Here is a 17,857-nt window from a genome sequence, read left to right as displayed (position 1 = left end):
ATGAAACAATGTTAACAAACTAAATATGAAGGTTGCAGGCATTGGGGAAAGTCCTGAAGAGTGAAGACCATATTTTATCACTGTTTATAAACAATGGTGTTATGGTGGTGACTGGTGAGTGTCATTTTAATTCTCTTAAACTCCTTTCTGAGTCTTAAATTGTTCAGAGTTGGATCCATAGGTCAACAATAGCTCAAACCTCTAATTTTGCGAATGAAACCAAATAAAATTGATGAAACTAATACAACAGGCTAAAACTATGATAGAAAAAATGTAATGCAATGAAATTGAGTCGAATGACACTAGCCGTTGGAAATACAACACGAGGCATAAAGTTCATCGATCCATCTGCACCTGTACTCCATAGTGATATATCATCTTTTTTTTAACCACAGAGAATTGTGAAGAACACAGTGAAAGCGAAACTTTGGCACTACATGTTATTACTCAATGTATTACAATAAGCAATACTAACACAGAACAAAAATAATTATTCAGATTATCCAAATACAAACATCCATGAAGATTTTAATCAAATCTAATTTTTAGGAGAAAGAAGCATCTGGTTGACCAACTCGTCCAAATTCAAGAAAGACGAACCATTGGGAGCAGTGGTGGCCTCCTCTGCCAATTTCTTCCATTCCAAGGCTTTCTTCCTCATCTCTTTGCCTTCCTTTCCTTCCATTAACTTTCTCGCAAGGCCTTCTATGTAATTCCTTTTAACATCACCATCTATCTCCATGCCTATACCCCATTCTTTGCAACAGAACCTACAATTTGTTTGTTGGTCAGCAAAGAAGGGCCAGCATATCATGGGAACTCCAGCGCACACACTTTCTATCGTAGAGTTCCATCCACTGTGTGTCAAGAACCCTCCTACAGCTGGGTGGTTCAACACTTGTTCTTGAGAGCACCAACTCGCCAACATACTCCTTCCCTTGGTCTCTTCCACAAACTCGGGAGGAAGCACTGCTAATTCCCCTGCAACAAGATCAGGCCTAATTACCCACAAAAAGGTTATGTTGCTATTTGCAAGACCCCAAGCAAACTCGATCAGCTGCTCGTCTTTCATCACTGTGATACTTCCAAAGTTTACGTAAATCACAGAATTTGGTGCTTTGGAGTCGAGCCATTCGAGACACTCTGGTTCTTCTCTCCATAGGTTTGACCCAATTGACTTCAAATCGTTATCTGCTGGGATCTGATTGACTTGTAGGTGTAGAGATCCAATGGAGTAAACCGGTGGTAGCAATCTTGAAAGTGCTTCCAAAACATCATGGTCCAACGCATCGAATGTGTTAATAACGATAGCAGACGCTCTCTGAGCTCTTTCCATCTCAACCACGAGATATTTCAGCATGATGTCATCTGGGTCTGTGGTTCTAATGAAGGTCGGTATGTCCCTCAAACGGATACTTCTAATACCCGGTATCCAATCTATCAAAGTGTCCAAATAGCCATTTGTCAAATAACTGGCATCTGCAGATCAAAGAAACACGGTGAAGTTAACCTTGTAGTACTCTACATGTTTAGGACAGAGTCGGTGTTTCCAAAATAGTGATGATCCATACCTTTAAGGGGAGTAAGACGCTTTTCAATGAGATGGGCATAGTGAAGGTAGCACAAGAAGCCACAAGCACTTTGTGTCTCGAGGAGAACTTCCGGAAGGCCAAGCTCTTGGGCTGCATCAAGAGTGAAGGTCATGCCACCATCAGAAACTATGCAAGTAACAGGAGGGGAGTTCGGCAAAGAATTGAGTTCTGAAAGAAGGCTTCTGAAGGGTGCTAAGCAGTTTTTACTAGTGGAATAACATAGGGATGGTATGTGCTGGGTGGCATTGACATCAGTGGGAGGGAGGCCATCCGGAATTGTCTTGAACCTAAAGGAAGGATGAAGTCCATCAAGGGATTTGGGGCCTCGGGATTTAAGCAGGCGCTCATGGTTGTAGACTGTGTTGACAAAGGTTATATGAAACCCTTTGTAGTGAAGGAGTTTAGCCAATTTTAGCATTGGGTTTATGTGACCTTGAGCTGGGTATGGTATGCAAACAGCATGTGGCTTCTCTGACGCTTTGGAAGCCATTCTCTCTCTCTCTCTCTCTCTCTCTCTCTCTCTCAAATGATATTCATAGAGGATGGTGAGGGAAACAGAATGTGCTGCGTACCAATTTTATAGAGTTAAAGCATGGTTAATTACTCCTTTCAAAAAAAAAAAAAAAAAGCACGGTTAATTACTTCTGTAGACCGGAAGTAATTAAGGGATGATTTTCAATTTCATACCCAACTTTCAAATTTTGTCATTCGCAGTTTTGCATACGCGAACTTTATTCTTATCTGTAAGCAATGGCGGAACTAGAAAGTTATATGTGGGGGGGCCGAAAAATGATGAAGTATTTTTGACAAAAAAATCTATTATAAAAATTAATTTAACATATGATATATTTATCGGTTGTAAATCAAGCTTTAATATTTTAAGTTACGTATTAATGTTTTCTTTTACAGCATTCATTTAGGTATTCTTTTTATTTTTTCACAAGCATTTATTAATAGATTAGATAAACAAATTGTGTGAAATATATTATTATTTCTTATTGCTTTCATCAGTTCATGCATAGCTGAGTAATTGAGGGAGCCAATCACGATGATTATGGTCTCAATCTCATTAAATCCACAACCAATTACAGATGCACACATGTATATTTTCAGAAGTTTGGGGGGGCCAGGGCCATCTCCCGCCCCCATGTAGTTCCGCCTCTGTCTGTAAGACGATTTCATACCCGAGTTAACAATTCCTTTAAATAAAAATTTGTTATGTGTTGACTTGATTATCTTCTGATTTAGCCTTACTTGGTCCCATAATTTGATGACAAGCATGCCACAAGGATAAAAATCCTAGACCTTTACGTACGGCAGTCATGTCACGTCTCTGATACGGCTACCCAAATAAAACCTAGAAAATTTAATTGTATTCCGAAACTAGTTCTACTTTTTTTTTTGAGAAGGGAAAGACTTTTATTCCTTAATTGACAAGATTACAACCATTGGAATGAATATAAGTACTCCCAAGAGCCTCTGATTACACGCATTTATATACGTGTAATTATATCTAAAACACTAGAATTAAGCTAATCCTCAAATTAATTATTATGTAACTAATCCATTTTTATTTATTTTGTAGCAAATAAGCGGAGTTGAGAATTTTGGAAGAAAATGGTGCAAAATTGGAACAAATTGGAGTTTTCGACAAGGAGATGAAAAGTCAACACGTAGTCAACCATGATCAACATGAGTGAGGAAGCCGAATTCGAATATTTCAAGATGATGCCTTCCGATATGCTTTAAGACCGGAGAAGGAAGAAAAAAAGAATGAAGAGAAGAAACTATTAATTGATTAATAAGTGGCCTAATTAATTAATCATTGGCTTAATTAATTAACCCATGATTTGATTAATTAATCCCTAGCCATGACGTGCAGCATGATTTTTGCTTAATTGCTTTGAGCCAATTACAAGGTCACACGTGGCAGCCATCACAAGATATTTCTTTCTCTTCCTCATGCACCCTGCACGTGCAAGCTTTATCTACTCTCCCTTTGTCTAGCTGCCAGCCACACAGAGACCTGGATATATATTCACATGGACTTTACTTCGCTAACCAGCCCTGGTTAGCAAGTGCTGACTTCAGCCACAAACTGATCGACACGTGTCCGTTTCAGAAAAAAAAAAAAAAAAAACAGATCGACACAGCCACAAACGGATCAACACAGTTCCAGTTAACGACTAATATATCCCCACCCAGAAACCCCTTTTCCTTCCAAATTGGGTTTCCTTCTGCATTCTTCAGTAAAATTCATAGGGATTTGAAGCAATGGGTATTGGTTTTGAATATGAGTACTGGATTTCTTCAGTACCCATAGGAATTCGACGATGGGTACTAGATTTCAATCAGTTTTGTTCGGTTTACGGGGTTTACGGTACAATTCGACTCTAAACCCGACGAAGATGGAACAAGAAGCAGCGGCTCAATGATTCAGGTGGGGCGCTCAGAAGGGTCGAATTCGAATAGCTCATACGGGTCAGACCCAGCTTACTCGGATGTCGTGACCCCCGTCAAGAAGCTTCTTTGCCGGCGAATGCTGGTTGGGATCAAAGACGGGCCCTTTTTCTTGGGGTCTGCATTGACAAAAGGGGTATTCAAGACTCGATGGAGTATCAGAGCACTCGCTAAGGAATTCGCCTTTTGATGGACCAGCGATGCCGTGGTCTGATTCTGATGATTGGCTCTTGTCGTATTTGTTGCTGGGTTGCTCCATTGAAGAACAAATTAGTCTACTTTCAGTGTAGAATTCTATTTTTGTTTTGTGATTGTTCGAATTTGTCTTTGCAATTTGTGTAACAATGCTGAGTTGAAATTTGACTTCTTGTTATCTTGGGGTTTTGGTTGTTATACTCAGTAGGAATGTTGCTGTAATCTGCATAGTTTTTCAAGTGTGTGGATGTTCAATTTTACTGAGCAATTGAATTGGCATGCTCTTGTTCGAACTTGTTTAATTGTGATGGTTCAATTTTGTTTTGCAATATCTGTATCACTGCATGAATTATTGGCAGCAAGTTCATGATTTGAGTGATATAAGCAAAATTATATACCACCTACGTTGCTCTGTGGAACATTAATATGGTCATGATGTGATATATGCAATGGTACCGTTTTATATACCACCCAGTAGAGTTCTTTCCAACCATGAAAAGAGCTAAGATATAGATACAAGCACCATAAGATCAGGTTTGGAGATATCAGATGAAAAACACAAGTACCACAGCAGACTTTTACAAGCCAAAAGGTTAAATATAAATGTCTAGATTTATATAGCAGTGATCATAAGCTTTGTGGCCTCTTTCTTTGTAAAGTCTGCTGCAGTTCCTCTTTCTTTGCTCCCACCACTTTGTCCACAATCTTCCCTTCTTTCAGAAACATGAAGGTCAGCCATACACCAACGGCCATATATATGGGTAACAAGATTAGGAATAACAATGAAAATCTGTCCAAAAAAAAAACAGAGCAGGACATTGAGATTAACCAAGTACAACAACAATTTGCAGAGCCTTTGACTAGTACTGGTAGTGATTACACAATCAGCTAAATTTTACAACTTTAAATTCTTGAGCAACTACTCCAGGCATAAGTTTCAAAATACACATTTCTATGAAAAGTAATAAGAATATCATATGAACTGGGTATTAAGCCACAACTTTGAACAAAAAATATGGCCATAAGTTACAAACCTCTATAAGTTCCTGTTATGTTCCACGTAGAAAAGGGTCCCAACTCACTTTCATCTTTTCTTACAAATAGCCATTGCAAAGAAAGTAAAATGAGGAGTTTAGTAGGTTTATTCAGATTTCATTCAATTCCAACAATCTTATTTTGGTAATTAACAGACAAGACATATCTACAAAAACCTCAGAGACATATAACACAAGACACAAGCCTCACTTTGCAATAGCAACATATTCATCATAATGTAAGGGATTAATCCCTAAAAGCACCGGTAACCAATGTCAAAAGAAACAGAGCAGGACATGAGATTAATCAACTGGTTTGTTTTAAAATAGACTACCAAGCTCTTTATAAAAACAGGACATGAGATACTTCCACTAACCTTCATCAAAACATGCCCCTTGTCAACTTGAGGTTCCATCCAAATCTCCCTGGGTCATATCACCCTGAACATGCATGCTTATAATCAGTATAGTAATACTCATAACATCAGCAGATCAAATAAGTTACTTGAACTCCTCAATCAAGATAATCACTTACTTGAGTCAAAACATCAGCAAATTGCACATCATGTTCACTATTCGGTTGCGTTTCTGAACTGGCACCTATGCTTTCAAATTCCTATAAATGTATTGAAAACAGATGTAATTCATCAATCGGAAAGGAAAAGGGATTTATGGGTTGGGATATTTTTGACGTTAACTGGAACTGTGTTGATCTGTTTTTTTTTTTTTTTTTTTTTTTTCTGGAACGGACACGTGTCGATCAGTTTGTGGCTGAAGTCAGCACTTGCTAACCAGGGCTGGTTAGCGAAGTAAAGTCCTATTCACATATACCCTAACAGACCGGAGGGCCGCAAAAAACAGAAGACCACGATCCATTTTCCATTGCCAATCCTCTCTCTTTTCCAACAGAGCCGCAGCACACTCCATATTCTCCATCCTCTCTTCTGCTACAGTAGCCGCAGATCCATAACTCTCTCACCCACTCTTCCATTTCACTCACTCTTCCACATTAAATTATTGGGCTCTTCTCAAATTTCATCAAGAAAGATCATCAAGACCTTAATTTCATCTTGGGTAGTTAGGAGGATTCAAGCTAGCTTAGTTTTCTTTGCTTTATAGCATTGTTGAAATTAAGCAAAGCTTATCCTCTCTCTTCTCCTATATTTTAATTGTACATGGTTTTGATGTTAAATCTTGTTTTAATTATGAGTGAGTAGTTTAATTTTGGGAGTTAGGGTTGTGAAGCCCTAACTCATCTTGTATAAATATTGATGCTTTAATTTTAATAAATGCAATTTCCATTGTGTATGCTTTAAATCCGAATTTATTGGTCCTTAGAAGCATGTTTCTAGGCTTTGTCACCCTTTGAAATTATGTTGTGGGCAATTGTGATGAATAGATTGATAAATTGACAACTTATTAGTCTTGTGGCATCTAGGATTTAAGTGTGGTGACCATTAGCTATCTTAATTGTAGCTAAGCTTGCTTGGGTCTCTATTATCTTGCTCTCTAGGCCTCTAATTTTGGATATTGCGGCCTTAACCGGCGTAATGCCCAAATTAGAGAGTTGATTGTGGCCTTAACCGGCATAATCGATACACCGAAAGGATAATTGGTTTAGTAGCCTTAACCGGTACTAGATACGGGACTCGACACATTTAGGAAATGCTTGCATTTGTGAAATTGGCATCGATGTTTACAAGATAGTTAGTGTGAATCACCCGACACTCCCATGTTCCCATTAATTTGAAAATTCAAATTTAATTTCTTGCTTGATAATTAGTTGTTTGCTTTTACTTTAGTTTGCATTTAATTTAGTTAATTCCCAATTCAAAACTCCCAAACAAAATTCTACCTTCCATTGTGGATAACTCATTTGGGCTACAAGTTAGTGGCTTTGATTAGGCTTAGTGTGAGCTAAGCCGAGCATTGCCGAGGCTTGGTGCCTTGTGAATATTTTATTTTACTTTAGTTTATTTTTATTTTTACTTTTTCATTGTATGCTTTTAAGTTATTCTAGCGCCAATTACCTCGGTTAGGTCCAACACCTAATCCCCGAGGTACGATAATCAAGGTTCTAATACTTCCCTTACTTGACAACGATTCGTACGCTTGCGAGAGTTTATGAGTCAAGTCAATGGCGCCGTTGCCGGGGATTAGGGTCTTCGGATCTTAATCCCTTGGTAATTGGCATTTAGGGTCACTTTTAGCATACTTTTATTTTTATTTTTATTTTTATTTTTATTTCTTGTTTCTTTGTTTAGTTGTTTAATTTCTAATTTTATTTTTTTCACTACTTGTTAAGTTTCCTTCTTTTCTCACCCTCTAATTAATTGTCAAATTTTGTGATTGGTAAACTTGGTGAATATTTTGTGTTTATTTGATTATTGAGGTGCTTATTGTTCTAGTGTTTCTTTATAGGTGTATGAACAACACGTTACTACCTATCAATTTGAGAAGTGGTCGCACTTTTCAAAGACTTCCTAGACAAAGGCTAAGGAATCGTTCACGAACACCTCCAAGGCCAAGAGTACCTCCAAGAGATCCCTCACCGAGTCCGATTAGATCACCGGTTAGAGAGATGGCGGAGAGACCTATTCGGGAGTTCTCTAGACCTTCCATGACCAATACGGCATCATGCTTAGTACTTCCGGAAAGAGATGTGGACTTTGAGATCAAGCCACAACAATTGAGCATCTTGCCTATTTTCCGTGGGATGCCATCTGAGAAGGCCATCAACCATATGCAAGACTTTGAGGCTATTGTGAGCACTATGTCAAAGGGTGGACATCCGGAAGGTGAGTTCAAGATGCGGTTGTTTCCTTTCTCACTTAGACATGATGCAAAGGGATGGTTTTTGAAGCTACAACCAAGGAGTATACGATCATGGGATGAGTTGACCGACACTTTCTTGGATGCTTACTACCCACCACACAAGACCACTAGCATGAGGCATGAACTCTTACTCTTCGCTCAACGAGATCATGAGACATTTTGGGAGGCATGGGATAGGTACAAGGATATTTGCAATGCATGTCCCCATCATGGCTTGACTAAGTCAATGATGATTGACGGTTTCTATGGTGGTTTGTTGCCACATGAGAGGAGGAGGGTTGATGGCGTTCACTTCATAGCCATGGTCAAACCGAGGCATGGGATATACTTGAGCACTTGGGTCGACAATCGAGGCAATGGGATGATCATGACTCTAGGAGAGAAAGATTGAGGAAAGATCCATATTATGACACCAAAAGCACTCATGAGACACGGGTTGCTCAAGAGAGCTCTAGTGCGGATTATAGAAAGCTTGAGAGGAAGCTTGATCTACTTCTTCAAGCTCAAGAGCATGGTGCACCTACACATCATGTAAAGGCCGCCTCTATGCCTTCATCACTATGTCTACTTTGTGAGTCGCCTACACATGCTACTAGTGAGTGTCATTTTGCCTCTAGCTATCCGGATTTTGTTGATGAGCATGCTAAAGCGGTTGGTAGTTTTCCAAACCGACCAAGGAATGATCCCTATTCAAGTACTTATAATCCGGGGTGGAGAAATCACCCAAACTTCTCATGGAGAGATAGTGGAGGATCTTCTAGTGCACAACAAGGTGGTGTTTATTCTTATGGAGGGCAACAAGGACCAAATTCTTCATTTCTTGGTTCTCATGGCCAAGGGTCTTCATTTGGTACTTCTCATGGAGGTTATTATGGTTCTCATGCACAAAATACACCTCCCGGATTCCAAAATAGGCAAGTTCTTCAAGGGGTGCCTAATACCACTCAAGAGCCAACAAAGAACCATATGGAAGAGTTACTAACCGCATTGACCAAATCTCAAATGAAGACGGAGCAAAATATTTCAGTTCTTACACAAAGTCAAAGTTCTCTTGCTCAAAGTGTGGGAAAGTTAGAATTTCAAATGGGTCAATTAGCTAGAGAGCTTGGAGCACATCCACAAGGTGCATTACCCACACAACCGGATCCAAATCCGAGACATGAGCAAGCTAAGGCTATTACTACACTTCGAAGTGGGAGGATTTATGACAATAAGGTACGCATGCCTACACCTTCCAACTCCCATTTTAATGTGTATGATGATATGTATGCCCCCACTTCTCCCATATCATATTCTTATGATACATATGTTCCCACTCCTATACATGATCCCTACTCTTCACTCTCATATTCTAATGATGATGATCATGTGTTAGTAGAGGATTGCATTAATAGTGATGATGATAATTTGTTGCATTCATATGGAGCCAAGGGGGAAGAAAATGTACCTCTTGGTCATGTTGCTAATGATAATGTGCATATGCATCGTACTTTTATTTCAAAGGAGGATGGGAACCGGGGGGAAGAAAATGTACCCCCGGGAATTGGAGTGGGTGATGTGACTTTGTATACAAAAGGAAGAAATAAGGGGGTGGATAAGGAAGCCGGGGAGGAAGAAAATGTACTTCCCGGAGGTGCACAAGGAAGGGAGACCTCTTTATCTCATTCTACATCTTCAAAGTCTCAAGCTTCTAATTCTTCATCCGCACCGCCTAAGCATGTGCATTTTGGCCCCACTACTCTTTTATCATCATCTAGGGATCTTCATCAAGGGGGGAGGAATAAGGCGGAAGCTACTTCATCTACTTCTACTGATACACATGGTTCGTCTTCAAGATTGAGTTCTAGGGATGAGGGAGGTTTCGGCCCTACTAAGCAAGGTGAGGCCATGAAGGCTACGGATCCTAGCTTGGCCAAAAACACCTCTAGGGATCACTCTACTAGTCGGACTACATCTTCGGATTTGAGTTCTAATGGTTCACCGCCTATTTCGTCATCTAGTGAGCATTGGGATCTACAACAAGGGGGAAGTAATAAGGAGGAAGACTATTCTCATATACCTTTGGATTCTAGGGATAGGAGTGGACCGATCCATTCTACACTAGGCGAGGCCTTGAGGGCTAAGAACCCTAGTGGGACGGTTACCACCCTTAGGGGTTCAAGGGGGAGTCTCACTTTTTCTCCACCTCTTGATTTGACTCCATCGGAGCCTAGACTTCCATATCCACAAGTTAAGAGGGCTCAAGATCAAAAGAAGCGGAGGGAGATACAAAAGCAAGAGTTCATTGAGCTATTCAAGTCCGTTAACATCAATATCCCATTACTTGATGCCATCAAGCAAGTTCCGGCCTATGCAAAGTGCTTGAAGGACATGTGCACTAATAAGAGGAAGTTTGTGGAGAATGAGGATGTGTACTTGAGTGAGCATGTGTCGGCCGTACTTCAAAGGAGGTTGCCTCCTAAGCTTAGTGACCCCGGTTCTTTTACTATTCCTTGTACCATTGGGTCACGAAGCTTTGATCGAGCATTATTAGATTTGGGGGCTAGCATCAACCTTATGCCCTATGATGTGTACAAGACTTTGTCATTGGAGTCGATCAAGCCTCTAAAGATTAAGCTTAAGATGGCGGATAGGAGTATCAAGTACCCTCGTGGAGTGGTGGAGGACGTTCTTGTCAAGGTAGATGAGCTCTATGTGCCGACCGATTTTGTTGTACTTGACATGGATCCTCCTTATGAGGATGATGATGATGAGTTACCTATCATTTTTGGTAGAGCATTTATGGCGACTGCCGGGGTCAAGATCGATGTTAAGAAGGGTTTACTCACCATGACAGTATTTGACACTACTATTGGGTTTCGGATTTTTGATGCTATGAGGAGTCCATTATATCATCTTGATGAGTGCTTCCGGATTGATGTTATGGATGATATTGTTGGGAAGAACTTTATTGAGCATTCATCAAAGGATTACATGGAGACTTGTATTGCTCAAGGTGGAACCGAATTTGAGAGTAAGGAGCATGTTGAGTCTATTGCACACTTAGAGGCATTGACACCATATTTGCCTAGACGTGTTCCACCAGTTTTACCTTTGCCACTTTCTACTACACCGCCTATTCCTTCATATGAGACCCCACCAGATTTGGAGTTGAAGACTTTACCTTCGACTTTGAGATATGCATTTCTAGGAGAGGAGAGCACATTACCGGTTATTATCTCATCGAGGTTGAGTAAAGTTGAGGAAGATAAGCTTCTGAGGGTGTTACGTGAGCATAAGAGAGCTATTGGTTGGACTATTGCCGATATCAAAGGCATTAGTCCATCCAAGTGTCAGCATCACATTTACTTGGAGGAGGGGTGTAAGCCCACACGAGAGGCTCAGAGGAGGTTAAATCCTCTCATGATGGAGGTAGTGAAGAAAGAGATTATTAAGCTTCTAGATGTTGGAGTTATTTTCCCGATTTCTGATTCGCCATGGGTTTCACCAGTTCAGGTTGTCCCCAAAAAGGGAGGAATTACAGTAGTGCAGAATGAGAAGGGTGAAGATGTGCCACAGCGAGTTCAGAATGGATGGAGGGTTTGTATTGATTATAGAAAGCTTAATGGAGCAACAAGGAAGGATCATTTTCCACTACCTTTCATTGATCACATGTTGGAGAGATTAGCAGGTCATAGCCACTATTGTTTCTTAGATGGATATTCGGGGTATAATCAGATTGCTATTGCTAAGGAAGACCAGGAGAAGACTACTTTCACATGCCCGTTTGGTACTTTTGCATATAGGAGGATGCCTTTTGGACTTTGCAATGCACCTGCTACTTTTCAGAGGTGTATGATGGCATTGTTCCATGACATGACTGAGCGCTTTATGGAGATTTTTATGGATGATTTCTCGATTCATGGAGATACTTTTGATGATTGTCTTCGACACTTGACCCTTGTTCTAAAACGGTGTGAGGAGACCAATTTGGTCCTCAATTGGGAGAAGTGCCACTTTATGGTGGAAGAGGGTATTGTGTTAGGGCATGTAGTATCATCACGTGGCATTGAGGTGGATAAGGCGAAGATTGAGTTGATTTCTAGTTTACCACCACCGAAGAATGTGAAAGGAGTTAGGAGTTTCCTTGGGCATGCTGGGTTTTATAGACGTTTTATTCCGGATTTCTCTAAGATCACCAAGCCATTGTGTGACTTGCTAGGCAAAGATGTGCCATTTGAGTTCACTTCGAAGTGTTTACAGGCTTTTGAGCTACTTAAGGAGAAGTTGACTCACGCACCGATCATGATTGCACCTGATTGGACTAGACCATTTGAGTTGATGTGCGATGCTTCAGATTTTGCTATGGGTGCTGTTTTGGGTCAAAGGATTGAGCGAGCACTCCATGTGATTTATTATGCTTCTCGGACTTTGAATGATGCACAAGTCCATTACACTACTACCGAGAAGGAGCTTCTTGCTATTATTTTTGCATTGGAGAAATTTCGGAGTTATCTTCTTGGGAGTAAGGTGATTGTCCACACGGATCATGCGGCATTGAGATATTTGTTGAGCAAGAAGGATGCCAAACCCCGTTTGATTCGTTGGGTGCTATTACTCCAGGAGTTTGATATCGAGATCAAGGATAAGCCGGGTAGAGAGAACCTTGTTGCAGATCATTTGTCTAGACTTGAGCAGGGCGGAGACTCTTCTGATATACCATTGATTGAGCATTTTCCCGATGAGTACTTATTCCGTGTTGACACTGAGATGCCTTGGTTTGCAGACTTTGTGAACTATTGGGCTAGCAATTGTACTTTCATTCCGGATAACTATGATGCACAGGCCAGAAAGAAGTTTCTTAAAGATGCTCGGTCATATATTTGGGATGACCCGTACTTGTGGAAGGTGGGTAAGGACCAGGTGATTAGACGATGTATTCCTCAATGGGAGGCCCCAGAGATTATTTCATTGTGTCACTCATCTTTATGTGGAGGTCATTTTGGTGGGAGGAGGACAGCTTTCAAGATCCTTCAGTCCGGTTTCTTTTGGCCTACTTTGTTTCGAGATTGTCATTCTTTCGTGCTTCAATGTAATAGATGTCAAAGGACCGGGAATATATCCTCCAAGGACCAAATGCCTTTCACTAACGTTATGGAGGTTGAGATTTTTGATTGTTGGGGCATAGACTTTATGGGACCGTTTCCAAAATCTCATGGGAATGAGTATATCATAGTCGCGGTTGATTATGTTTGGAAGTGGGTTGAAGCCAAGGCCACAAGGAAGAATGATGCTAAGGTAGTCACCAAGTTCTTGAAAGAGCATATTTTCTCTCGATTCAGGACTCCTAGGATTATTATTAGTGATGGCGGCACACATTTTATCAACTGGACTTTTGATGCCTTATTGAGGAAATATGGGGTCAAGCATAAGGTTGCCACACCTTAGCACCCTCAAACCTCCGGTCAAGTGGAGGTGTCAAATAGGGAAATTAAGAGAATTTTGGAAAAGACGGTCAACTCTTCTAGAAAAGATTGGGCTATTAAGCTTGATGATGCTTTATGGGCCTATCGGACCGGATATAAGACTCCTATTGGCATGTCTCCTTTCCGCTTGTGCTATGGAAAGAATTGTCACCTTCCGGTCGAGCTTGAGCACAAAGCTATGTGGGCTATCAAATTTTTGAATTTTGACTTGGAAGCAAGTGGTGAGAAGCGGAAGCTTGATCCTTGTGAGTTAGAGGAAATTCGGGAGGAGGCATATGAAAGTGCCAAATTGTTTAAGGAGAAGACAAAGGAGCTACATGATCGAAAATTGGTGAAGAAGGCCTTTGAGCCCAAACAAAAGGTTCTCCTATACAACTCTAAACTTCGTCTCTTTCCCAGTAAATTGAAGTCAAGGTGGAGTGGACCCTATGAAGTAGTGGAAGTGTTCCCTCATGGTGCTATTGAAGTAAGAAATTTGAATGATGGGAGAACTTTCAAGGTTAATGGGCACCGGCTTAAACCATATCATGACTCCACTTTCGATTCTCATCATGAGGTGACTTACCTCGATGATGCTTCTTAAATAATGAAAAACTCTATGGACCGGCAATGAAGTCCTTAAACAAAGCGCTCGCTAGGGAGGCAACCCTAGCATTACTTGTGATGTTCTTTCTTGTTCATTTTGCATCAATAAGGATATTTAGCCATTTTTTTTTGGAGGTTGGGAGGTGCTTGGTGTGTGGAGAATAATGAGATATTTTGAGCTACAATTCTTGTGTGGAGGTCATTGAAAATGATTTTGGGTTGTGAGTTGATGGGATTACGACCACGAGCGTAATGGAGGACCCTTGTCCTTATTCCTTGATGAGCTATTTGTGATGCATTGCTCTTAGACACTACACATTTCTCAATGGAGTTGATCTTTTTATGAGCACGTAGAGCTATTATGGAGCATACGTAAAGGAAGTCAAGGCCTTGTGCCTTGAGGTTGGTGTCTCATATTAGTCTTCTCCAAGGGTCGTGAGCAATGGAGGGTCGACAAAGGGGGTTTTCCGTAACTTTACTCCGCATTTAGATTTTTATTTTCATAGTTAAATTTTTGTGCTTTCGCCCGGACTTCACTCTCATGCCTAACTCCGACACGGATTTAGCTTTTGAGCTCACTTTACAACATTGAGGACAATGTTGGTTTTAAGTGTGGGGGTGAGGGCTCGGGTACCCTATTTTCGCCTATGAAAAAAAAAATTAGATTAGCTTTATGTAATTATATTTTAGTGGTTAATGCCTTTTCTAACCCCAATGACGAGCCATGGACTTAACTTGTTATGATTGTGGATAGATTAAGCATGATCTAGGACTATGAATTTGTTTTGTAATTTAGTGCATATGTGATCTCTGCTTGACTATATGTGTGCACATAGCCTATGGTTAGCTTCGTTCATCATAGTTAGAAAAGCATATAGATTATTCGATTAACTTGCATGCCTTATTTGTGAGCTTTTGTGCCTATATCTATAGTGTATGCATCGTTCATTCACTTATTCTTTCATGTGTGTACAATTTCATGACATTGCGTATCTAGAACTTGCTTGAGACCTCTCGAGGCTACTTTTAGCTTGCAATGGGATAGAAAGGATTGAGGCATTTTAGGTTAATAACACCATGGCCAAAGAAGCATGTGCCCAAATATATTTACCACTAGAGTGCCACTTTGAGCCTATGTATATATTAAGCCTTTTTGTTCATTACCACCACAAATCCCTACCTAGTCAAAACACTTTTATCCTACCCTTCCATGGTAGATGGTGAAGCGATTCGAGAGAATGACTTTATGTTTGAGTGCTTCAAAAGAAAGAAAAAGTCAAAAGTGTGAGGTTCCAAAAGAATAAGTGTGGGGGGGGGGGGGGGGGGGGGGGGTGAGTGATTTGTATAGAAAAGAAAGTTCTAAAAAAAAAAAAAAAAAAAGAGAAAAAGTTTGTGAAAATAGAAAGAAAGTTCAAGGAAAAGAAAAGTAGAAAAAAAAAAAGAGTAAGTTGTGTGAAGAAAAAAAATAAAAATAAAAAATAAATAAAATATTACGTAGTTTAGTGTGGGTTGTACATTGGGATTAGAGTGAGTGAGTTAGCAGTTGAAAGCAAAGTCATATATCTCTACAAAAGAGAGTTGTTTCACCGATTTCCATGGACTTTGTCTTTCCTTATCTTTCATTTCTATTAGCCACTTACCCTTAGCCCAATTACAACCAAATAAAAGACCTCTTGATCTTGAAAGTTGTGGGCTACCCAGTGGAGACCAGTGGAGATGAGATCAAAGAGCAAGCATATGGCGGCGCATGTTGTGAAATTACTTTTGAGTGAAACACATATAACCTTTAAACACTTGAGCGGTAATATTTAGTGAACCTATGTGAGTTTAGTGGGTTATGTCGGGTCTTCTATATGCCTATTTGATTGTGGTGGATTGATTTGACACATGGTCAACATATGCATATACTTGAGCATTTCTCACATGTGCATCTTAATTGCCTTACAAATTCAAAAATCTTATGTTGTGCTTTGTCAACCTCATGGTCATATACATAATTAGTTCTCCGAGGGTAATGGTTGGAAAGGCTAATACCGCATTTTCTTTAGTTTGAGCATATATGATTGAATTAATAGATTTTTCAATATTTTACATTTAGTTTGCTTGGGGACAAGCAAAGTTCAAGTGTGGGGGTGTGATTACACGCATTTATATACATGTAATTATATCTAAAACACTAGAATTAAGCTAATCCTCAAATTAATTATTATGTAACTAATCCATTTTTATTTATTTTGTAGCAAATAAGCGGAGTTGAGAATTTTGGAAGAAAATGGTGCAAAATTGGAACAAATTGGAGTTTTCGACAAGGAGATGAAAAGTCAACACGTAGTCAACCATGATCAACATGAGTGAGGAAGCCGAATTCGAATATTTCAAGATGATGCCTTCCGATATGCTTTAAGACCAGAGAAGGAAGTAAAAAAGAATGAAGAGAAGAAACTATTAATTGATTAATAAGTGGCCTAATTAATTAATCATTGGCTTAATTAATTAACCCATGATTTGATTAATTAATCCCTAGCCATGACGTGCAGCATGATTTTTGCTTAATTGCTTTGAGCCAATTACAAGGTCACACGTGGCGGCCATCACAAGATATTTCTTTCTCTTCCTCATGCACCCTGCACGTGCAAGCTTTATCTACTCTCCCTTTGTCTTGCTGCCAGCCACACAGAGACCTGGATATATATTCACATATACCCTAACAGACCGGAGGGCCGCAAAAAACAGAAGACCACGATCCATTTTCCATTGCCAATCCTCTCTCTTCTCCAACAGAGCCGCAGCACACTCCATATTCTCCATCCTCTCTTCTGCTACAGTAGCCGCAGATTCATAACTCTCTCACCCACTCTTCCATTTCACTCACTCTTCCACATTAAATTATTGGGCTCTTCTCAAATTTCATCAAGAAAGATCATCAAGACCTTAATTTCATCTTGGGTAGTTAGGAGGATTCAAGCTAGCTTAGTTTTCTTTGCTTTATAGCATTGTTGAAATTAAGCAAAGCTTATCCTCTCTCTTCTCCTATATTTTAATTGTACATGGTTTTGATGTTAAATCTTGTTTTAATTATGAGTGAGTAGTTTAATTTTGGGAGTTAGGGTTGTGAAGCCCTAACTCATCTTGTATAAATATTGATGCTTTAATTTTAATAAATGCAATTTCCATTGTGTATGCTTTAAATCCGAATTTATTGGTCCTTAGAAGCATGTTTCTAGGCTTTGTCACCCTTTGAAATTATGTTGTGGGCAATTGTGATGAATAGATTGATAAATTGACAACTTATTAGTCTTGTGGCATCTAGGATTTAAGTGTGGTGACCATTAGCTATCTTAATTGTAGCTAAGCTTGCTTGGGTCTCTATTATCTTGCTCTCTAGGCCTCTAATTTTGGATATTGCGGCCTTAACCGGCGTAATGCCCAAATTAGAGAGTTGATTGTGGCCTTAACCGGCATAATCGATACACCGAAAGGATAATTGGTTTAGTAGCCTTAACCGGTACTAGATACGGGACTCGACACATTTAGGAAATGCTTGCATTTGTGAAATTGGCATCGATGTTTACAAGATAGTTAGTGTGAATCACCCGACACTCCCATGTTCCCATTAATTTGAAAATTCAAATTTAATTTCTTGCTTGATAATTAGTTGTTTGCTTTTACTTTAGTTTGCATTTAATTTAGT

General features: G+C 39.8%; 2 protein-coding genes, 1 long non-coding RNA gene and 1 other non-coding gene across 4 annotated transcripts; 1 reads left to right on the top strand and 3 right to left on the bottom strand.

Moving 5' to 3' along the window:
* Window positions 1–414: 414 nt before the first annotated feature.
* On the bottom strand, window positions 415–2,150 carry LOC133706708 (7-deoxyloganetin glucosyltransferase-like). The gene is made up of 2 exons (XM_062132252.1): window positions 1,572–2,150; window positions 415–1,479 (listed from the first exon to the last, which is right to left on the bottom strand). Exons 1-2 carry the CDS (start codon window positions 2,080–2,082, stop codon window positions 539–541), a joined length of 1,452 nt encoding a protein of 483 aa, XP_061988236.1. The 5' UTR covers window positions 2,083–2,150; the 3' UTR covers window positions 415–538.
* Window positions 2,151–4,710: 2,560 nt separating this feature from the next.
* On the bottom strand, window positions 4,711–5,963 carry LOC133742412 (uncharacterized). Its single transcript, XR_009862556.1, has 3 exons — window positions 5,817–5,963; window positions 5,659–5,722; window positions 4,711–5,037 (listed from the first exon to the last, which is right to left on the bottom strand). It is a non-coding gene; the product is annotated as an uncharacterized LOC133742412 (long non-coding RNA).
* A 2,262-nt stretch (window positions 5,964–8,225) lies between these two features.
* LOC133707637 (small nucleolar RNA R71) lies at window positions 8,226–8,332 on the bottom strand. Its single transcript, XR_009845246.1, has one exon. It is a non-coding gene; the product is annotated as a small nucleolar RNA R71 (small nucleolar RNA).
* Window positions 8,333–13,693: 5,361 nt separating this feature from the next.
* LOC133744206 (uncharacterized) lies at window positions 13,694–14,164 on the top strand. Its single transcript, XM_062172346.1, has one exon. The coding sequence runs from the start codon at window positions 13,694–13,696 to the stop codon at window positions 14,162–14,164; it is 471 nt and encodes a 156-aa protein (XP_062028330.1).
* The last annotated feature ends 3,693 nt before the right edge of the window (window positions 14,165–17,857 follow it).

Source organism: Rosa rugosa, chromosome 4 (assembly GCF_958449725.1).
Source record: "Rosa rugosa chromosome 4, drRosRugo1.1, whole genome shotgun sequence".
Classification (NCBI taxonomy): Eukaryota; Viridiplantae; Streptophyta; class Magnoliopsida; order Rosales; family Rosaceae; genus Rosa; species Rosa rugosa.
This window is presented reverse-complemented; position numbering and strand designations above follow the sequence as displayed.